The sequence below is a fragment of the Amblyomma mixtum genome, chromosome 2 (assembly GCF_055824585.1).
Source record: "Amblyomma mixtum isolate Tamu chromosome 2, ASM5582458v1, whole genome shotgun sequence".
Taxonomy (NCBI): domain Eukaryota; kingdom Metazoa; phylum Arthropoda; class Arachnida; order Ixodida; family Ixodidae; genus Amblyomma; species Amblyomma mixtum.
This window is the reverse complement of record NC_143013.1, coordinates 193,886,675-193,909,842: the sequence shown is the minus strand read 5'-3', so window position 1 is coordinate 193,909,842 and position 23,168 is coordinate 193,886,675. Positions and strand designations below refer to the sequence as shown.

At 49.6% G+C, this 23,168-nt stretch overlaps 1 protein-coding gene across 1 annotated transcript; it reads right to left on the bottom strand.

Annotated features, from left to right (window-relative positions):
- Positions 1–2,700: 2,700 nt before the first annotated feature.
- On the bottom strand, positions 2,701–22,160 carry LOC149361970 (uncharacterized). Its single transcript, XM_089569632.1, has 3 exons — positions 21,995–22,160; positions 17,437–17,711; positions 2,701–3,069 (listed from the first exon to the last, which is right to left on the bottom strand). Exons 1-3 carry the CDS (start codon positions 22,158–22,160, stop codon positions 2,701–2,703), a joined length of 810 nt encoding a protein of 269 aa, XP_089425758.1.
- Between the last annotated feature and the right edge of the window lie 1,008 nt (positions 22,161–23,168).

The window sequence follows — 23,168 nt, the reverse complement described above, 5'->3', positions numbered from 1 at the left end:
TTACAATTGCACTCAACTACGCAACACCCTAGCAAAGCGCATAAGCTCATTTGTGCAAGCAGCAGTTCTCGAAGCAAATGCAATAGAAGCACCGCACTGGTTCACCGTGCCCTGTTGCAAACACAACATGCCAAACGCACCACAAATAGCGCAAAGCGTTGACACAAAGCTAATGAAGTCTGCTTCGGCACCCGCAGTCGCAAACACTCCGCGTCAGCCAAAACGCCACAAATGCCCAGTCCAAAAAGTAAAATCAGCAAAACATAAAGGCAAGAGGAAGCAGCGCAGAAATAGGAGGAAGAGCCCAAATTTGTGTTGGTCCTCGCCTTTTCGCGCTGCTTCGTCTAGCAGCGCGAAAAGACCGACAAGTCCCAGCCACAACTCTAAAGGCACCCCCCCCCCTCCCCCAGCTTCAACACATCAGTTTTCATGATAGTCAACTTTTTTTCTTACGAGAAATTTGTGCTCGTGGCTGCGTCAATACTTGCGGCTAGCATTCACCCCGAATTAATGGTTGGATTGGTAAATGATGCTCCGAGTGGGTGGCAGGCAATGACCGCCCAAATTTCGCCTTTTAATCAGTTCAATCGCCTCAAAAAAAGAAAAGCACGACATGGCAGTAGTAAAGTCACCGGTGATGTTGGTCCGATGGCCCCTGGAAGCTGGATGCACTACTTCAAGGGCTTGTCGATGAAATGACTTAAATGCTAAGCGATTTAGTGAGAAGCCAATTTTTATACAGGCTATTTAAAGATTGGTACCCAAGTCAGTACGGTCTCAACTATTCGCGGCCGGCCTAGCCGATCGCCTGCACAGAGACGGACACTGCTTACAAACAATCGAGTTGGCGCGCCTTGCACCAGCTCTCAACGGTCGCTACTTCCGCGCTTGGCAAGACCGAACGCCTGACAGCTAGTAGAAAAATACCCTTCCCAAAAGAGACCGAACGTGCGCTAGACGTCGGTGGCTATGCGACATTTTCAGTTTCTTTAGGTGCCGGCCTAGTACACTAGACGCTGCGCAAAGCTACGAGACCTAGGCCCCTCTCGATTGTGTATGTCTAGCGGCGGCTCGCTCGGGAGACGGGTTCCTGGGAAGCCGGGGACAGGGGCACAAGTTCGAGGTTGGCAGATATCTCCGCAATCCGCAGTGGCAAGGGAAAACGTAACAACGAATGGGGAGCCCAGACGGAGATCATGTAATTTCGAGATACTGCTCCCATTTTAACAGCGCGCGCATGCAAAAAGATATGGCAGCGCGCCGAACTCCACACCAGTGTTAATAGGGGCGCTATGCTTTGTGCTTACATTGGCTGCGGCTAGGCCTTAGCTCTAAGTATAGACGCAATGTAAGGCCTGTATACTCTTCTGCGCTACATTTGATGTTAATTCAAAATTTGTTAAGTGGCTTTCGTGACTTTGCTGCTCTGATTTTTAGCTCTACCATGAAATATTTTGAAAATGCATTACTTTATCTAGTGCAACATGGTCTCCTGTGGCTGATAACTGCCTAATCACAAGTTAGGAGGGGTTTCAGCCCTTTAGAGGAACGCACGAGCTAACCATTCTGATATTTACTCCGGCCGCTTAATCACCAATCCTACAAGCGTCTTTTACAGACCTCTACCGCGGATACATGCACTTGGTTGGTTTATGACAGCAGAACACCTGTCGAAAAACACCCGTCATGAAAGGGCGGCAGCATTTTCACTGTCCCATAATCGCGGGTGCCGAAAGCCCTGCACCGGAATTTCCGTGCCGCAACCACCGTATACTACTTCGGCTCTCAGTATCACGTAAACAGTGCGAGATCAGAGCGGTACAGATGAGATTTTGTCTCTTTAAACTTTGTGCGGTTAGCATAGATTAATCCCCGCCCGTTGAAAAGCCGAAATTCCGTCTGTAATCATTTATTGCGAGCACACGTGGAGTATGGGAAGCATGGATATTCAAGTGTGGAAGCAAGGCCGGAACAACGGTGCCTGCACTTCATATCCACTGAAAAACGGTATGCTCGATAACATAACAGAACGGGAGCGCAGAGCAGCAGGGGCGCGAGAAAAGACAGGCCATAGTGGTAATATAGCTAGCAAGGTGACAAGTAGTACAGATCGCTTTCTTAGCTAGTTGCAACGGATAGGACAGTGCCATAGAGAAGCGTTTACTCTAAAACAGGCCTTGAACCACTCTGTCAGTCATGAGGAGCATTGCGGACCATAAAATGGCGTACCAGCGATGTCATTGAGGAATTAGTTTTCTTCAGCACTCGACAGCAGCGGAATTGTTAAATGTGCCATACTTAGCTCTTTTATTGTCCCTAAACTTGAAGTGTATCTCCCATTTTCCATTGCATTTCTTCCTCGGGAGCATCAGCATGCTTATCGAGGCCACGGCCAGCCTCGTTGCCCCTGGCAAAACAGTTCCCATCACTATCTCGAATAATGGCCCAGGTGGAAGTGGACACAGCGGTCACTTTGGGGAAAGGGACGAAGGGACCAGGCAGCGTTGGCAATATTGCGTCTCTTCAGATGGGCTGAAACATTCGTTAATATTTTGTCGTAACTTTAGTGCTGTTTCAATAAGAATATTTCTTTTAAAGTTGAATGAGTATCATGCACAGAAGAACGCTGCTTGTCATTTAAGAGCAGTGTTATCGCACACGTTTTCTTCTCCAGAACGTGTGCTTAGCACGACACGGCTTTCACAATGGCGCCGGTACGACATGGCCGACTCTTGGCGGTTGAGCTGATGGGTTCGCTGCCAAGACGGACAGGTTCCGTGCAACCGCCGAGTCGTTGGCGAGGTCCTCGCCCTGGGCGACCGTGTCTCCTTCTCCGCCGGCGGAGACGAGCGTCTCCAGGCGGCGCACCAGGGCGGACACGTTCTGTGCGAGGTCGGCGCCGAGCGGCTCGCTGGCCAATCTCCACGCGACCAGGGTGAGCAGCGCCGACACCAGCCACAGCACGGCCGCCGCCACCAGGAGGCCGCGCGCAAGACCCGACAGCCGCGGCGGCGACGGGTCACCCGAGAGACGATGGGCACCGGTCAGGTCATTCAGCTCGGTGGAGACCTGCGCTTCGGAGAAGCCGAGCATTATTAGAGTCGTACTGCGCCATGATTTTCAGGGTTCATTCTTCACCCTCTTTGATATTCTTGAGCGCCGCCTTAGACGCCATAGGCGGCGGTTCACGTTTCTTGCTTGATGTCAGCAGTGACGCCGCAGGCGACGGCTGGTAATGATAAAGGGCCATCGAAGAATTACAACTACGAAACTAGCTCCTTGCTTCAGCTGGACAGTGATGGGGCGATATGGTCGCGCGTCAAACTGTAAAGAACATTTAGAACGGTGGCTTCGGTGTCTCAGAACTTTTGTTTATGTGAAAAGCAAATAATTACTGACGGGAAAGAGTAGGTTTCAAAAAAAGAAAACAAATTCGTTATATTTCTGAAGCCGAGAAGAGCTTAATAGTGAAGTGTTTCGCCAGGATTCATCTGTTCTGCCATAAAATGTCGGAAAGGAGCAATACAGCTACTGAACAAATGAAAGTAGAGTATAGCGTGCTCGGAACCAGTACGTGTTCCTTGATTATGATGACGGTTGAAATTTAACCATTTTAATACGCCGCCGTTCCATCACAAGGTTGGAATTTAAATTATGACCATACGTTTTCTCAACCTCGTTATGATAAAAAACACGTAAGTGTTTAGTACACACACTAGGTTGATTTGATTAGTGACTGTGCTGATTATTCTCCAGAAGTCCAAGTATACATGATGGCAGAAGCCAGCCAGAAAGACTAAACAACAGAAAAAGACAACAGACAGGGCACTCTGGCCTGCATGCATGCATGCTCATCTACCAACACGCCCGATGCACTGCAGTAATGAAATTTAGGTGAAACCAATTTGGTTTCGCAAGAGTTCTCTGCAGGAGGCGTCGAGAAGGGCGTTACACCTGCACATCTAACGAGCCTGAAATGCACTGCACTGTGCTCCAGCTGCTAGCTTCAAATACGCAGTGTGCGGCTAAGAAACGGTAGGAGGAATAAATTTTTGTTTTATGGAGTAATTTTCTGCACGCAATAACCGCCAAATTCACCGCAGATTTGCCTCAAAGCGCACACCATTTCTAAGAAGTGTCACCCACACGACGAGCACCACAACGTTTAGCTGACTCGGCGCTTTGTCGTGTTTTTGGCAGCTGATTTTCATGCCTGCAGGCGTGCTTCCCGTCAGGTATACCTCACGAGTGGTAAGTGCACGGACGCCGGGAAGTAAAGGAGCGTTCTTAAATATGAAATTTTACCGAATTGGCCGCAAAATAAATGAAAATCTCAACCAGTGGTGGTTTTCTGTTTACATTGTGCGCTGTACAAAAAGAATGACCGGTTGTTCAACAATTGCGGCTGTTCAATATATCGCCTCAAAGTGCGCGACTTAAGGTAGTCTTCACGCAGTGCGAACCAAAATATGTCTGACGAAAACAAAGCGGCGATTCGCGACAGCTTTGCGCTGAGCGAAACAGCGGATACGCTGCTTGGAATTTCTGATGCTGGTTTCAAGGGTAAAAGTGAAGAACAGGTGAATAGGTAGATATGCCCTACTTGTTAATCTGCTATGCATAGAAGCGGTTCAGATGTTCGGACAGTGCATGCAAGGGGGCAGACGAACTACTACAGAATGGCGATACTGCAGCGGGATCAACTTCTAGACTTCAAAATATGTCCTCAGCAGACGCCAAATTAAACCACATTATTCTTTAACTATAAGCGCTTAGTCAGCTGCCGGAAAAGGTAGACGCTGTAGAAGAAAGAGTGAACTTTATGAACTCTAAGTTTGAATCCCTCCTGTCCAAATGTGAAGAAATAATTTGCGAGAACGCATCCCTCCAAGCTAGCAATGGACTTCTTCAAAAACGAAGTCGAGAGTTGACAAAACGCGTCAGTTCACTGGAGCAGTATTCAAAGGCTAATAATGTTGAACTGAAATACATATCCGTGACTACAAACGAGAACTGCGAGCCGATTGTAAAAGAAATTGGATGCTCTGTAACTTCCGGCGATATCGACGTCTGCCACCGAGTTTCCTTGGATACAGCACAGTCGAAAAGAACCAGATTGTACGCTTTGTACCTCGGAAGCTACTTAACGAGTTCTATCAAAAAGGGAAAAGCGCGAGTTGAGACTAAGAGCTTGGACTTCTCAGGCGATAACAAACTGATGTTTGTGAATGAGAACCTTACTCCAGAAAGCAAAAGGCTTTTGACATAAGTTGTCGAAAGGAAAATTAACAAAGAGTAGAATTCGTATGGACAGATCAAGGACAAGTGAAGGCGCGAGACATCTGACAGCCCTATTATTAGTGTGATTTGCGACCATGATCTGGATAGTATCAACTAGATTATCTCAATGAGCATCCTGGCGACTTATCCCTCTGGTGACGTTATCAACCAGAGAACAGCATCGCAAGATGTGCTGTTGGGTGCGTATTTCAATGCCAGAAGCTTGATAAAAAATGTAGATTCTATATTCGACTTGACAAACTTATTCGATTCTCATTTCTCTTTCCTAGACGTATCTGAAGCTTAATTAAGCCCTGTAGAATTGCAACTTTTTAACAAAACCGGTTACAACCTAGAAGCACAATGTCGGAAAAACAAAATATTCAAATTTTCCCCATTTGTACATCGATGAAAGTATAAGATATAGGCGCCTGAATGATGTTGGCTTTGTAGCCGAAAATTGCGAAAGTGGTACGGGTACAGGGAGTGACGAGGAATATGGCCGGCTTCACCGCAATGTTATCACAGCGGGCGCTTGTCGGATATCCTCCATGCGTCCCATTTCCTGGGGCTTGGGCGTCGTTCGTAGGCTGGGCGGGCGAGGGCAGGGCGGCGGCTTTCGGGAACAGCTGGTTCACGTCGAAGAGGTGGCTTTAGGGTGTGTCGCTTGGGCTGAGGACTGCGTACTGCATCGGCGGAGGTCAAGGCTGGAGCTTCAGCTGGAGGCGTCGATGACGGGGAGCCAAGCACATGCTGCATTTGTTGGCGCACGATTTCCTCAAAGATCGCTATTTGAGGTTGGTTGGAAGATAGTAACAGAGCAACATGCGACGCAGCTCTTCCTGAGCAATTTCGAGGATGTCATACCGCAGGTTGCCTCTGAATGCTGTGCCATCCGAGAGAGTAGTCGAGGTTACTTGGAGCTCTCGAGGAAAATGGCGCGCTGTTGCTTCCAAGGTTTTCTCAATGGTGGCTGTTTTGCTCATGAATTCAATGACGTTCTCCGGTAGATTGTGGGCCAGACCAACTAAAAGTGCCTCTTTAGCACTACGCATCAAAAGCATCACCTTCTTCTCTTCCGTAATGTCAGGATCGACACGTCTAAAAAGGCGCCTCTAAAAAGGCGTCTCATTCGGGTGTTGGATGCGTGATTGTAGATGGAGCGGAGCTCTTTCTTTTCTGACGATGTTTGAGAATGCCTTCAGGGACTCTCGCTTGAACTATTCCTTCGTGGTTTTCGTACGAAATTCTGGCTGGTCCTTCCAGGGCGAAGAAAACGTGGCTGGTCATCCCAACTGTTGAAGACTGTTATACGGCCAAACTGTTTCAGCCATTATTCAAGATCCTCGCCCGGTGAACCTTTGAACGTAGGCGGCAGTCGGGGTTTGTGCAAAATAATGGGGCTGGTGTCTAAGTAAAGTTTCGCCTAAACAACCAAAGGCGAATAGGTTCTTTTCTCTTCCTTCCTTTCTTCCTTTGCACCAGGGGTGCCCCGTCGGAGACGGCTTGTTATGATGACTTGAAGGCTGAAGGTCTAGCTAGACAATACTTACAAACAACAGAGAACTTGCAGGGGATATAAATTGAAGCTTTATATACAATAGTTTACAATTATATACATACAATGTTGAGCAGTGAGCACAACAACAACATGGAACTGGCTAACATTTAGGGGAGGCCCCTACTCGGCATAGCCGAAGATGCGTTACATCTATCTCCGTAGCCCAGAACCCCTTTTCCGGGCTCCGGGACCCAGTTTTAAAGACACATGGGCCCGACCCACATTCATCAGCATCCAATCGTGTCTCCCCAGTACCCGTGACCTTGACGCTTCCCGGCACTAGGGCAATTATCGGCCCCAACCCAGCTGCGACTGTCGCAAACAACACCCGGGAGCACAGATCCACTTTCCGGTAAGAGTTGGATCACAATGGACAGCCGACCCCACCAGCCGTCCTCCGGGGTCCGGGCGGCGACATAAGTCAAGTGGCCGCCACTCTCCCCAGTTAAGCAGGTGGCTGTGCTCGTTCTGTCCGGTGGTGTCTTCTGCGCGCTCCCGTTTCTTGAGACCGAGTTGTCGAGCCTCGGGGCTATACCGGACGCCAGCCAGCTGCACCGCCGCCCACAGCTCCCATTAATCCGGACGCGCCTGGCCCCGCTTCGTTCAGCAGTGTTCTCTTTTCAAAAGAAAAGCGGTCGAACCTCCGCACGAAGCGTTCGAATCTTAATTGGACCGCAAGTGGTGTTTGTCAAGCCGCGGTGAGCTGTCGGCGTACGATGAAACGGCGGCGTTGACATTTTTATGGCTCTTGGCTCTTTGTGCACTGGCACAAAGCGGCCCCGGCGAGAAACACGCGTCCTTCCCCGAAAGGGGACAACCGGAGGCTGGGGTGAGCCGGACGGTGCCCGGAAAAGTGTGTCGCGGGCGAGCTGATGGGCCAGCTCATTGCCGTCAATCCCTGAATGCCCAGGGACCCAGCGGAGGAAAACGATGGAAGGCTGCAGTGCGGAGACCGCTCGTTCGACCTCCTGTTGGAGAGAAGGGGTCAGGGTGCGTTTCTGTATGTGGTGTATAGCGGCTTGTGAGTCCGAATAGACTGTGTACTCTTGGAGAGAGGGAAGGAGGGAAAATGACTGGAGGGCATGCGCAATGGCGAGGACCTCGAGGGACAATGCGTCTGGAGGGTGTGGATACGGCCCGCTGGTGTGGGTTTCAGGAGCAGGGAGGTGTGAATGGTACAGGGCGTAGCCGCAGGAACCTCGAGGAGCCACGAAGGAGGCATCCGTGTAAGCTACACCCTGGGTATCAAAGAGAGCGGAATGATGCTGTGCGGCCGCATGACGACGTCCGGCGTGCAGGACGGGGGACATGTTGGTCGGGAGGGGAAGGATACGAAGATTGGGGGCGGGGGTGAAAATAGGAAAGGTAAACGGGGAGATTGGAATGGGCGAGATACCCGCTTGAGTCAATAACCACTGACCCTGACGGGTAAGGGAAAGCCGGGCAAGCTGCGAGTCACGATGGAGACTGAGAAGAGAACGAAGAGGATGGAAGAGGCCTGTGGCAAAAAGCTTATTGGTAGAGGTAGTGATAGGGAGGTTGAGAGCTGCCTTGTAAAGGCCCACAAGGGCAGTCTCGAGAGCGTTAAGTTGAGTCTGAGTGAAGGAAGCGTAGGGTGCAAAGTACAAGACCTTGTTGAGGGCCAGCGCGTGGGCAACTCGGCACGCGTGAGCCTCGTGGAGACCTGAGCGTCGAGTGACCACGCGCCGCAGGAGGTGAGTTACAGAGTGGCAGGTGGTGACAGCGCGGTGAAGGGATTGCACATTCTTAGCCGCATGCAAAGGGAAGCCAAGAACTTTGCACTGTGTGACGACAGGAATGGGAGAGCCAGAAAGGTGGAGAGAGACGAAGTGGTTGTGTGAGCGCTGGTAGGAGGAATGGTTGAGAAGGAGAAGCTCGGATTTCTCAGGAGCAGGAGAGAGGCCAGCGGTGGTGAGAAAGGAGTCGATGAGATCTAGGCCACGTTGCAGGGTGTCCTGTACGTGACCGGGAGAGCCAGATGAACACCAGAGAGTGATGTCATCGGCGTAAAATATATGATGCAGGTCGGGAATTTCAGCTAGCTGGGAGGCGAGAGGGGCCATAGCGAGATTGAAAAGGGTAGGAGAGAGAACAGCACCTTGAGGAGTGCCACGGGTGAGGTGGTGTGGGTTAGACAAGTGGGTATCTACTCGAAAGCGAGCCACACGTTTAGAGAGGAATGAGCGGATATAGGAGTACATGCGGGAGCCACAATCCAAAGAGGCGAGTTGAGAAAGGATGTGATCGTGGCAAACACCGTCAAAGGCCTTGCGAACATCGACGGTCACAAGTGCGTAAATTTGAGTAGGTGTAGGGGACAGGAACGTTTGCTGGAGAATCAGAAACATGTCCTGTGCACAGACGCGGCGTCGGAAGCCAATGAGAGAATGGGGGAAGAACTCCCGTGCCTCAAGAAAATCAGAAAGGTGGAGAGAGACGAAGTGGGCATTGTGTGGTTGGGAGCGAAAGGAGCGTTGAAGACGTTTACGGCGACGCCATAAACGGAGAAGGTGGGGATCTGGGTCTTGGATTGGGTAACGAGAGCGAACGCGACGGCTACTGGACGTGAGCGCTGCAGAGATGCGCGACGTCCAGTCGTCGTAGGATTGAAAGGAGTCGGAGGCGAGATTAGTGCGAAAAGCATGCCAGTCAGTGTGAATAATCGGATGGCAGCGAGGGATGTAGGAGAGAGAGGTGGTGCTATGGATGAGAAAGTGGTCACTTAGAAGAGTTTCGGCTGTCACCTGCCAGTGAAAGGAAAGTGAACCCCGAGAGAAAGTGAGGTCGGGTGTCGTAGGGCGTTGTGAGGCAGTGCCCGCTCGAGTAGGAGAGCCAGGAGTATTAAGAAGGGTGAGGTGGCGTTCCTGGGCCAGACAATGGAGGAGGCGGCCGGGTTTGAGGGTAGCCCCAGAGTGTGTGAGGGGCATTAAAGTCACCACCAAAGAGGAGATGGGAGGTAGAAGAAAGAGAGTGAAGGAATTTGCCCAGAGCAGAGAATAAAGAGGAAGTGACAGGGGGGTTGTAAAAAGACAAAAGGACGAGTGAGATGCGGTAAGAAGGGTGGTAATAAACCACACCAACTAAATATTTAAGGAGGGTGGAGGGGATGTCAATTTGCTCTACGAGCACGTCACTGCGTACATAAATAGACGCGAGTGGTGTGGCCGTAGTGGCATGGTAGGCGCGGTAGCCTGGGACATTGCGAGCCGTCCGGGTCTCCTGGAGAAGGAGAAAATGAGGTAGGGAGGGGCGGGTGAGTAGATACTGGTGGAGGGGGGTCTTATTGTGGCAAAGATTTCGGCAGTTCCACTGCACAATCTCGAGGTCCTCGCCAAACGCCATTATGATAGTGGAGAGGAACGCGATGGTACGCGTTCCTTCTTTTTTGCCGGGGGCAGTGACTCATGGACGGATTGGAGCATAGATGCGAAGGATTCCAATTGCTTTGATTGTGCTTGGAGGGTGGTAAGGATCTGGAGAACCGAAGTTTCCAGCTGAACCGAGCGAGTGTGATGTGCCTGTGTGGTGGTTTCTACAAGGTCAGCCAAAGGTGCGACCTGGGCGCTGGAGGAAGGAGTGGTGAACGTGGCAAGGTGCTCATTTAGCTTGCTAAGCTGGGAGGTAAGAGAGGAGGTGGTTGTCTGGAGGGTTTGAGTCAAGGCATGTATCTGCTGTTGTAGATCGTGGGAAATGCGCTGCTGCTCTCGCTGCTGGCGTTCCAGCATTGCGAGCCGGAGGTCGAAGGAGCGGTTCTCGTCAGTCAAGGATGGAGAGGGTGGTGTAGTGGAAGAGAGGGGCGCTGGCACCGAGGATCCTTTAACTATGGCGGCGTAGGAGCCGGGTGGTGATGTGATCGGAGATGATGGAGATTCATGATTAGAGGAGGAGGAGAAGGAGGAGGCGGGGGAGGAGGAAGGGGTGGTGGGTTGAGTGGCCCGGCGCAAAGCTAGGCGTCGGAGGTATGCAGCTTTAGCACACTCGCGTTGCTTAGCAAGGATGAAGGGGTAAGTGGGGTCGAGGGAGGGGTGGGTGTTCACCTGGCAATGAACGCACCAGGGCTGGGCACACACATGAGCGGAAGGGTCAGCGGGTAGAGGAGCAGCACAGCGACGGCACTTGGCCGTACTCCGTATTGAAATGAACGCGTCTGGAGACGACGGCTGCTTCGCTCTTCGTGTTCGGTTGGGCCGGCTTCTCTGGCTTTCTCGCGATCTGCTTCTTCAAAACAGCTCGGGCTACTTTGGCGGCTCCAAGGGGATGAGGGCGACAGGGACATCCGTTAACACCTTCACAAATTGTCACGTGGTGGTGATTGCAGTCCGGAGAGCATGAAGACAGCGAAAATGGCTTCTAAACAAAACTTTATTGGGGCTGACTTGCGCATGCAAAAAACTGAATGATTAAGCGGCGGTTTGGAAACAAGCGTGCTCGGCGGTCGTCGAACCGGATGCCCGCCGCTCTCGGACATGCTGAATTTAAAGCTTATTGTGAACTTTCGAGATAAAGCGTTGCAAACTTACCAGAACATTCTGGAACAATGTAGAATCGGCTCCGCCTGGATGCGATGAATCGAGATGAATGAGGTAGCGTGAGTCATATATCACAGAAAAAATGATAAAGCGGCAGGCCGGTAGCTTTGAAGAGTGAACAAACACTACAAAGATTCGCGGCAATATGACTTTTTGAAAACAGCGCTGGACGCTATGAAAATAGTTTTTACGTTCACAAAAGTAGATATCGTGCCTGATAAGGACATATCTCAGTTCAGAGTGGACCTTCGTCACGCCACTGAAGAGGAGAACGCTGTCGGAGGCGCCCTCTCGCGCGTCGGTGCTTCGGCGTCGAAACCACCAGTGGAGGCGGAGGAGCGAGGAGCCACTAAGCGCAACGACACAGAGCTGCACCGTTTTCCTTTCGCATCTAGGTCCCTTTTCTGCACCGATGGTTCACTTCCGGTTTCGACCACGTTGATAACGGGCTGTTGATAAATGTGTTCTGCGCCCTTACTACCCTTTGCATTCCGTCCCGAAATTTTTGATCAACCGCCCCACATGCGAACCCGGAAACTCATGCGACGCATAAGCCAGCCACCGCTTACTGGATTTGGTCAAGCATGAATGTAGACTACGTCTATCGCTGCGCTCTAATGTATCTTCATTTTCAGTGCATCAGATTTCACCAAGATACCATCACGCCTGCCCCTGCTCCTCACCAGCGGACGTCCGATTCACCAATGCCAGCATCGACCCTGCATCGACCCCAGCATCGAACGTGCGTGCATGGGTTCACACATTGGCTGAGACATCGTCCATTCTTGGCACCACAGCAGAGAGTTGATGCGGCTTCACGACCGGCTCGGTGTCTCCTTTCGGCTGCCCCGCTGTAATCACTATCGACCGAGCCCGCCAATTCCAATCGGCCTTGTTCACCGCTATTCTCCACATCTAGACTACCGACTATTTGGTACGACCGCCTATCATTCTTCGGCCAATGGCGTTGTGGAACGCCTCAACCGGAAGGCTATCTTCATAGGCTATCTGTCACGGGAACGCTGGTCCACCCATCTCCCTTTTCTGGACATCCACTCAGCATTCAAAGGTCGATCTGGGACCGAATCACGGAATGGTCTTAATCTGAAGATCGCCTCGAAACAGTGTCAAAGCCCTGCTCTTAATGGTCGGCCCTGACATTGCCCTGAACTTCGTCAGAGCCGACCAATAGGAGCGGGTGTTCGAGACATTTACGAGAATGTCTGCTGATTGAGAGTGTTCCGTAATTCGGCCCCACGGCTACTCTACTGCAGCATTCATAAACGGCGTTTCACTGGAAGTCCACCAAACATTTTTGGCGCCACCATTCCCGCCGTCAGTCCAGACGCCTCCACTTTACATCAGGGACATACGCCGCGTATATCACATCATGCCTGTGGTCCGTGCTGACCACCACCCACGGTGGTGCTGGTGGAGAAAGACTTATTGTCTCGAGAAGAGTAGCATGCACAGGAAGCTATGATTGGACCGGAAGAGCAAGGTTCCGGGCTAGTTGGTAATGCATTTAAAAGGAAGAAACAGCGCGAAGAAACACTGACACACGAAGAAAGGACTCACACACGAGCGCTGACTCACAACTGAAATTTTATTTTGATGGAATGACGCTTAATAGAATCATGAGGGGGTAGGTGACATGGCTGCTGCGCGATAACCGGCAATCAGTGTGGTCGCGTCACAAGATGGCAAAAAAACACAACAGGGAACCATAGAAAGTTATAAGCTATAAAGAGAGGGTGTAAAGGGCCGCGAAACAGTGGTCATGTAGGTAACATTAACAAAAAAATTAAAAACAATGAAAACGTACTCAAAAGAGTGGGGAATGGTAAACACTATGAAGGACACAGATGAAATTATACAGGTGAAAGCATAAAAATGTAAAAAAATACAAAAATGGGAAGAAGGTTGAAGTATTTAAAACGTGCTCAAAAGAGGTGTGGAACTAAAAGCAAGATAAAAGCAGCACCAACGAGGATTCCATGAATTAATCAGCTGTGTGTGGCGCACCAGAAACCTTAAGTGTTTGTCAAGTCACCTAGAAAATCCAGCTCTTTTTTTGACAAGGAGAGGGATGGAGTACTGACGCATGTTTGACCGGCATAATGGATTTTGAGGGCTTCAACGATTTTCCGCGTCAACCTATCTCGTTCTCACCCAATAGTGGTGCAACGATTAAAATCAGGGGTGTAGATTCCTTCAGGGGGGCTTTTTCTAATTATGCACTTCTTGCAATGCTTAGCCAGGTGCCCGAAAATGGCTATACTTTTAACATTGTTTTGATGTTCTTGGAGTCTGATATTGACACACCTTCCCGTTTGACCGATGTACCTCTTCCCACATGACACTGGCACAGAGTAAATTATTTCTCAACCACAGGGGCCATATTGGTCAGAGTGTGTCACCCGGCACCCTCGGGGTTCCCGCGGGTTATTCATTTTGGAACAGAGGGCGGAAAGCTTGTTGGGAGCCGTGAAAACGATGTCGACACCAGCGTGCTGTGCGACTTTTTTTTGACGATTACTGAGTGTGTGGAGGTAGGGCAAAACCACGCCATTTCTGCGCTTATTGTTTCAAGTATCAGGTTCGATGTGCTGCCGGGACTTCTTGATCATGGAGCCAGCTACGGAAACTAGCAGATGTAAAGGGTAGCCTGCTGCTAAAAGGTGATCGGTCCGGTTATTGAAGCTGTCCGCGAAGAAATGCTCACATGATTTTTGCAGCGCGTTTTGCAAGCCCAGTTTTACTATATGCCACGCTTGACAAGTTTTGTGTGGGCGTACGCGAACAGCAGGAGTGCCTTCTTGCCTCTAGGTTCGTAAGACCAGCAGGTGTGGTTATCAGAAAATCGGAGGCTCAGGTCAAGAAATCTGATTGACTGCTCGTTGGGTGTTTCATGTGTCAAAGGGAGAAGTATGCATCGTTCAAATAAGGAAATGGCCTACGTTACTGCTGTGGTAAAAGTTTCGTGGCTGCAATTTAAAAGAACGAGATAGTCGTCGACGCACCAGAAATGTTTACCACGACCGTCTAAGGAATAATGTTATGCAGGATTCTGTCATGCTGGGCTAGAAAAAGTTCGTTTTATTTTATCGCTTTATTTTGTTCCCTGATGTGTTTTTTTTGCCATCTTGTTACGCGACCACACTGATTGGCGGTTATCGCTGCAGCAGCCCTGTTACCCACCCCATCATGTTTTCTATTTAAGCGCCTTTCCACCAGAATAAAATTTCAGTTGTGAGTCAGCGCTCGTGTGTGTCGTTTCTTCGTGTGTCCGTGTTTCTTTGCGCTGTTTCTTTTTTTAAATGATTGGACCGACCATTAAGGGGCTGGCTCTCACAAGAACTGCGTGGGGTCCTACTACGGGACCCCAGTGGCGTCGGCCGCTGTCCTGGCGCGCTCAACGGCCTGTAGGTCAGAGCAGCCGAGCAGGGTCGCCTCCCAGTCCATGAGGGGGTCTGTACTTCTCAGTCCGGGAGTGGACTCCTGCAGTCACGTGACCGCGTCCGGCCACCTGACACATCTGCCTACGATGGACCGTTCTGTGTGCTCCTCCATGATGCCAAGACCTTCACGCTACAGATGAATGATTGCGAAGACGTCATGTGTATGACAGACTGGAACCTGCCTACGTTGCCACCCTCGCTCCCATGGTCCGGCTACCTGCTTTTTTCTAGTCTCTGCCACCCCTCTATGCGCCCTTATTCAAACATGTGCTGGACTTCTCAGTGTATGACTCCATAGGAGGTGGAGCCCTCCATTACCTCGCGCCTGCTCATCGATGATGAAATTGCCATCAGGCCTCTCAGCATAAGAGGGGCAATAAAAAGGACAGTTTGGTACTTAACACTGCCTGGGATAAAACTCAACAGTTTTAGCTTCGATAAGCTTCATCCAGAAGTACGACTTTCTGAGTCGTTTGTTTGTACATAAGCTTTGAATAAAAAGCGTGCGGTGAAACGACGAACATAGTGTCCTGGAGTCTCGCTTGTTTCTTCTTGTGTTCTTCATTGCAACGCACGCTTCTTACTCGAAGCGCAAGCTAAAAGATATCTTCTACCCAGGTATCACACAATGGGAGGCCCAAGTGGGTTCCATACAGAGAAGTGTGCTTGGTGCAACCGTGGGCGCACCTAAGTCGGCCCCTGTGGGGAATAAGTGGGCCAGCCCAAACTGGGCTTGCCCTGTTGATTCTATATGGGTACAATATCAGTGTTGCTTGGGCTACCTGATGCCGCATTTCGAAATCTAGACCATATCGGTACCTTATCAGGTACTTGAGGGCAGATGGAACGTCAATGTGGGTTCTATGCTCGAAATACCTCGCTAGCCCAAATGGGGCTGCCCACACGAAATCACTGTAGGTCACTCATAAGACGGAGCGGGGCAGAAATGGGCATGCCCAACTGCTGTCCATGTCGGTCACTTGTAAGGTACTTGAGGGCAGGTGGAACATAGATGTGGGCTCTGTGTGGAAGAAACCTCGGCAAGCCTAAATGGAGCCGCACGCACAAAACCTCAACGATCTCATGTAAGCCGTGCCAGGGTTGGAAAGCGGGCGTGCCCACAATCTGACCACATCGGTCCCTTGCCGGGTCTTTTTGCCAGATGCAACACACATTCATGTGCTATGTGAGAAATAAACATACCAAGCCCAAATATGCAGCCGATTAATTGCCGCACGCGGCCCTACATCTACTACATCTAGGCCTAACCCACCGGCGTGGCGTCATGCTGTTTAGCTTGTATTTTTACAGTTCAGAAATTTGTGTTATGAGCTCTAACAACTTACTTTTACAGATAATTTGTAATATAATTCACAACATCTGTACTCGACAACTTTAAATTACATGCTTTGGGCTCAAGCACTCAACTAAATTGTGCAAAATAATCAGATCATGCAGAGGAATGTCTGTGCAAACTCAACAAGATGCACTGAACTACCTAAGACTCTCGAAACGTCGTTATATTTCGGTACACAAACATGGGCTATAAGACTCGGGCTTATTGTGGGCAGCCCACATAGATCGTGTGCTCCCATGTCTACGGAGAAAATCTCGGTGGGTTGCTTAAATCAGGCTGACAGTGAAAAATTATTGCGTGATATTTTACCTCGAGGATACAATGGGGCTCTCTAGAGTGGGCCTTCCCTTAAAGCATCTACATCGGCCCCCTGTGGGGGCCATGTGGGCTGGCGACAATTGGGCTTGCCCCTTTAGAACCTGCATCGGTCCCAAACTGACATCGGATGGGCTAATTGAGATGAAAACTCAACAGTCGCTCTCAGGCGCTACCCACATCTCATCAAGATAGGACCGACGTTGGAGCTCGGTGGGCTACTGACATCAATCAATACAGGCCGAATGTGGGCAGCCCCACGAGCGCTACCTGTATGGCTCCCAAATGGGACATATTGGGGCATATGTGGGACTGGGGGCCGACTGGAGCCCGCGTTGTAAGCCCCACAATGGTCCCACCGGGGCTCGCATGGGCTCCCACATTGGACCTACATAAGGCCACGCGGGTGCTGCATGGATAGCTGTAAAGAAACAGTGGTTCACGTTTCTTGTGTATAAGGGGAATGCAGTGGCCTTTGTTTTGAGTAAGCTTAAGTGTTGTTAAGCACAGCGGAAAACAACATGTGTACTCGTTGTTTGCAGCCCAATGACCTTACATTAGAGGTGCACCTTATGTCCTATTGCACGGGTATGCAGGTGGTGAACTGGTTGGCGGTGGTATGCAGGAAACACAGGCACAGTTGCCATTTCCCATCGTCTGCTAGAAGAGTCTGTCTTTTCGAACTGAGTTTCACCTTTGAGCATGACGGTTATTGCTAGTAGCTATATTTCAATTTCGCCTCTTCGCATACTTGTCCTACTCCTGGTTACGGTGCTAGCAGGCCTATTGTACAATAAATGTTGATGTGCGAGCACTCTCGTCGAAAGGAAATTGTTTAAGCTTTCGTGTAAACGAAGGCAATGCATGCGTCGTTCATTAGCCTGTTCCGGCAGTGAACGGAAAGAGCCGCACCTGGCCCGAAGGGATCCCTGTCATGGCGCTCCTGCCTTCGTCCCTGTCGAGCGGAGGAAGCATCCGCTTCTCTTCGTCGGAAAGTGCCGACAGCCGACCGGGAGAAGGCAGGGAGCGCGTCGCCGCCAGCACCACCGGAGCCACGGAGATGAGCAGGGGACCCGAGCGTGACACCTCAGGCATCTCCCGTGCCGGGAGGGGCAGAGCAGAGTCGGACTCGGGGTCATTGGGGCTGCTCCAGTCGGCCGGCTCTCCGAAGGGCTCCGTCGAGGGGTCTGCGTTATAAAGAAGTAAGAAAAGCTCCATAGCTTACGCCTGATATTTTGTAGTAGATTCTTTCATGCACATCGATGGTGTAGAGCAACTTCATTCGCGTGGTGTGTCGGAGACAGTGGGTTGGAATACCGGCACAGGAACGAATATCCAACAGTTAAAAAAAAACGATGGTGGCAAAAACAATGTGGTCCGGTGTGCTGCCTGATCCCAGCGAATTCCGAAGGCCAGTGAGGCTATTCTAGGAAATCTGCAACCAGCATAGAAAGTTGCACTGAGAAGACAGGATTAACCTTGCCACTGATTAGAACGCAGCCCCTTCAAAGCCTTTGTTCATTACACACCCCCCGGATATACGTTTTTCCACTATTGCAGCTTAAGGAATCAAGATTCACCTCCCTCCCCTTCCTGACACGCATCCCCTCTCACACCACTTTCCTTCCCCACCCCCGGAGCCTTCCTCATCGGAGCGAAGGCCCTATTTAATCCCTGCCAATGATGAACGCTTTGCCCAGACGAAGACAAGTCCCCTTGTCGAAACGTTGTCTCAAGCAACCTGAGGTTTTCCCCTCCCTTGTTCATTTTGTGCTCGGCAACCAAGGTGTGTTACATGCCCTCTCCTCTCAAGCTGATCTATAAACCTTCGTTCTTCAGCCTCCAGTTAAAACGGAGTTACTCTTCAAGGCGGTGGTCATAGGCCTATACATACCACGGAGAGTGCTAAGAAAAAATTCGCTGTGGCTTAGCTTGGTTAAGCCCGGTAATAGCGAAAGCAATATCCGTACCTACGCCATGGTTCAGCTGGTGGTGGTGCTTGTGTTTAGACTTGTGACGATGCATCTGCTATACAATCAAATCCAATGCAATCCAATCCAATCCAATGTAATCTAATCTAATATATTCTAATCCAATCCAATCCAATCCAAACCAGTCCAGTACAATCCAGTCCAGTCAGGCCGCCGTTCATGTGCACCGCCGTCGCACACGGACGGCAAAGCAATGTTAAGCCGCTGGTGGTTGGCACAGCTACTGCTTTCTAGCGACGTGAGTCGAGCCTAATCTCTTCAGCGTAACGCCACAATCGCGCTCCTAGCGGAGAGCGCAGGAGTTAGGTGCCGGTGGTGGCACCGCCGCGGCTTGCTACGGCGCGAGTCGGTCGCCGTTCTCTTCGGCGTGATGTCACACATGACGTCACACAGAGGTCGACTAAAGGTCAATGGTGGCACCGCCGCGCCACGGCAAAGAGTGAAAGTGCAAGTAGTAAAGCTTTCGCTTTAATATCTAGGTCTTAACAGGCGAGCACAGGAGACTGGACCTGGCAGCACAAATGAATGGAATTTAACAAATGAAGCTTGTGAAGCCCTTACGCTTTAAGAGCTCTCAGGCATTAACTGGGATTGAGTAGCGCCCAGTTGGGGTAGGTCTTACGAGGTGTGTACAGCGTTAAAGGGCAATTTCAGTGTTTTCTTTTTATATGAACGCATTTTGCTGAAGCGTTTTCTGTGGGTTATCCTCAGCCTTCTCATTATTTGTCGGAAATTTAGCAGCTGGGCGAGGTTTGCTTTCAGAGACAATTAATTTTAAAATTACTCCTTAGACGTCCTCAGTCGGAGCGCTTGCTGCCCGCAAAATTTGGTGTGTGACGTCACGAGCTGCACAGCCGTCGATATTCACTCTGCATTTGCTGAAGAAAAAAAATCAAGCTTTGGTTTGGGTATTTCACGCAAATATTAATGAAATTAATTCTTTGCGGTCGCAAACCTAGCTGTTCGACGCGCGCATAACCGGTTTTGTGCTAGTGTCTGTGACGTCATATGTTGGCCCAAAGGAAGTTTCGGTTTCTGGTTTGGTTTCCTGTATTTCGCTGTTCTATCAGCGGGCAGTGTGCGTCCCACAGAACTATAGTACGGAGAGGACCAAGGACCGCTAAGGTACAGCGAAATAATAAGAGCGGCGGAAAAAACTGTTCGGCATGCTTTTCTTTTTCGTTTTAAGGCAAAAAAGAGGGCAGGGAAAGTTATTAAAAACATAGAGATATAGGGGGGGGGAGAATTTAAGCTTACTTTAAGTGTACACAGGCCTTGGTGGCAGAGACGAACTTTATGCCACCCAGGGGCGCAATCGCGTACACTTAATTTAAAAGTAACGATTTCTTGTTTGCAGTCGTAGAGCATGCAGATATTGGGCACATTTTGCTATAAGACTGTGCTATAAGGAGACCTATAGAAGGCTAAGTGTTAACCAGGAGCCAACTTAACCTACACCCCGGAAATCATGCGTTCGCCAAGGTTGTCCGTTATCACTTTTGTTGCTTGCACATTATCTTGAGTCTCTTCGGCGCACTATTATTAAAAACGCAACTATCCGTGGCTTCTCCCTGGCGCAATGTGAAATTAAGATTTTAGCCTATGCTGATGACGTCGCCCTCTTTTGTTCTGACAGAAACAGTGCACTTGAGGCATTACGTTTGCCTGAACCGTTTCGTGAGGTATCAGGTGTGGTTCTTAATTTAGATAAATCCAAGGGATCCTGGTTGGGTCATTGGGATGCGAGGTGAAGCCATTTTAGTGGCATAAGCTGAGACTGCGGCGCTTCAGTACATAGGATTTCCACTGCAGCAAATTCGCAACAGTGAAGCCTAGTGCCATTCACAGATAATGCCCAATAGGCGACAAACACAGGCTTGGATGCGTAAGGAACTGTCAGTGTTTGCTTTGGCTCAAGTCTGCAACTTCTTCTTACTTGCAAAACTTGCCCATATCCTGCAGGCTCTCCATGGTGTGAAGACCGAAGTGCAGGTGATGCACAGAATACTCGTTACCTTTTCATGGTGCTCCCAATGGGAGCCCATGAGCCACGAAAACCTATTTATTCCTCTAGAGTATGGTGGAATAGGCCTCGTTCACTTATTTGTGCATCAGCTTGTTTCCCATTTTTTTCTTTTTGAGATCGGTAAGCACCCTTTTTTAATAGCTGTGCTTATTGGGCGTCTTAGTGCTCATTTGCCTTTCTTATTCGCACCGACTGCGTGGGCTCTTGAGGGGCTTTTATGGCGATTTCATAAGTTGCTGATACCTTCAGTTAAATCACTGCATGCTTTCCTTTAGATTACCTGTATAGCCTCTCCTGAAGACAGATGACTCGTGTACTTATTATTTATTTCCTGTATCGTTGTATCAGGAACCTTTTCTGGAGTTTCTTGACGCCACTATTTTAAAATGTGTTAAGCGAATGTGCATTTCATCGGCTGCAAAAACGTTGTTCATTAAACTGCACACATCCACGCTACCTGTCAGGGCATGGCTTCACGCTAAAAAAATGTTTGTGCCATGGACGGTGAAATGCCGCCTGTGCAATACGCCAGAGATCACTGATCGTAGTTTTCTTCTGTGCTGTGATGCTGTGTTATTCTGGGACATATTACAACGAAACGTTAAGAAGGACATTGACATCCCACCCTTGAGCATCCGTTTCTTGCCTGTGTAGAAAAACTGTGTTGTGCCATATGATCTATTTACATTGCTGGGACTATTAGTCTCTGGAAGAGCCGAATGATGGACCGCTGCGCTAAATCTACGCGGTCATCGAAACCTTTGTTTCTTAAGCAGCGCGCATTGATGCGGGGAGTATGCGCTGCCCTGGAAGAGCCGCCTAGCTCGCTCCCATGTCTAGGTACATGTATGTGCCTCCCCGAATTTTTATGTTTGGGAAGATGGGGACGTCGGGGGGTATGGTGGCCTCGTAGTATGCAGCCTGGTGTTTTGTAGCATAAGCATGTTCAAATTTTGTTTTTCGAGAAAATTTTCTTGCAATAAAAATAAAAAAATCTCCAAGTGGCATAGAGGTAGAATACCCGGCTCTTGACCCAAGGGACGAAAGTTCGGTTAAAAAACTGTACACACTATATTTCTTTTCAAGCGAAATTTTTCGGCTCTGAAGTTCGGACCCTCTTGATGAATCAGGATTTTCCTGTCACAACGCCGACAAACTCCGCGTTTTGCACGAAGCCAGGGGTCAAGTATATAGGGTAGCACAAAAGCGCTAAAGCAAAACGCTTCCTATATGCGCGGAGGTGGTGGAAGTAAGACACCTTCGAATATACGCTGCCACGAAGCTCTGGCTGAGATCATTGGAATTGCTCGGATTCTTAACGTCAGCCTGGTGTTTCACGAACGGCGTTTCTTTTCGGACAAAATAGAATGAAAAACAAACAGCTATGCACCAGGGGGAAATATCGGAAACTACTCATTCCAGACCCGGTAGTCTCAACCTAAGAGGTACTCACAAAGCTGCTTGACCGGATATCCTAGAGCCGGTTCCTTGGGCACCTCACTGAGCCATGGAGTGGCCTCATCCATCGCGCCCGCACAGGTGTCTGTGTGGACGTCAAGATGGTTGCTACCGGAGGCGGGGCTTTCGTCCGGCGACACGGCGCTGATGACGTTGCCCATCGAGTCAGCTCGTCGAGGAGGACAGTGAGACAGCCTGGAGGCGCCGCTATTTTCTTCTTCTGATACCACCTGGCTCATGCAAGTTACGCATGCAAAATAAAAAAAAGTAAGTTGTGCTTGCAGTGAGAAAACATCGAATAAAATGCAAGGCTCATTGAGTTTCAGGAAAATACATTTCTTGTTGAGGAAATGTTGATAGTTTATTATAGTATTATTATACTATAATAATACGTGATTATTATAGGGTGACTATTATATTACCCCAGTGTACTATACAACAAAGGCAACGAGGACGAAGAATAATCGAAGTGTCAGGCGGCCATTCTTTTTTTTTTTGCCACAGAAATGTACTGCTGATTAGCCTGTCCATGCCTCCAGATTCTTGGCGGATCCTCCCATGTGGCTATGTGCAAACTGTCGCCGGTACAATAATAACAACCATTCACAACCACAATAGCAAACTGGCCTCCGCCTGCAACTAGGTTTTTTTGTCTGCATTGCGTTGGTACGCTGTTCTTCTGAAGCCATAATAAAGCGCCAGCTAAAAAAAAAAAAACGAAAAAGCAGAGACTCCATGACCGATTTTCCCTCGGATCTTTGCCTCGGGTCTGACCTCCTGCGCAGAGTGCCGAGGTACCTCAGCAACGAAAGCATTTGCGTGCGCTGCACATTTACGAGAGGCGCATGTGAAGAACGGACACAAAAAGGTCGCGCAACATGGTTATGCGCGACGAACCTACTCAAGGTTTATTCCTCCCTTGAAAGAAATGGTAAAAGTTAGAAAAGAAAATGCATGACGTCTGGCAGACATTACAAAGTTATGCGTGAATACAGGACTAAATGAGACTGAAATATTGTCTCGTGTCTACAGACCGGCTGCCACACACGTGTCTGAACAAGTAGATACGCGTATTCAGAGCACTGTATGAAGATGGAGAGGGATAACTCTCTCTCACTCTCCTTTGAAGAAACAAACACATCACTGAATAGACAAAGAGAGCGAAAGAA

Coding starts and splice junctions, on each gene's coding strand:
- LOC149361970 (XM_089569632.1), bottom strand. CDS start 22,160: ATGGGCAACGTCATCAGCGCCGTGTCGCCGGACGAAAGCCCCGCCTCC. Junction 17,712..21,994: donor ATATCCGGTCAAGCAGCTTT/GTGAGTACCTCT, acceptor TTTATAACGCAG/ACCCCTCGACGGAGCCCTTC. Junction 3,070..17,436: donor CAGGGATCCCTTCGGGCCAG/GTGCGGCTCTTT, acceptor TCCGAAGCGCAG/GTCTCCACCGAGCTGAATGA.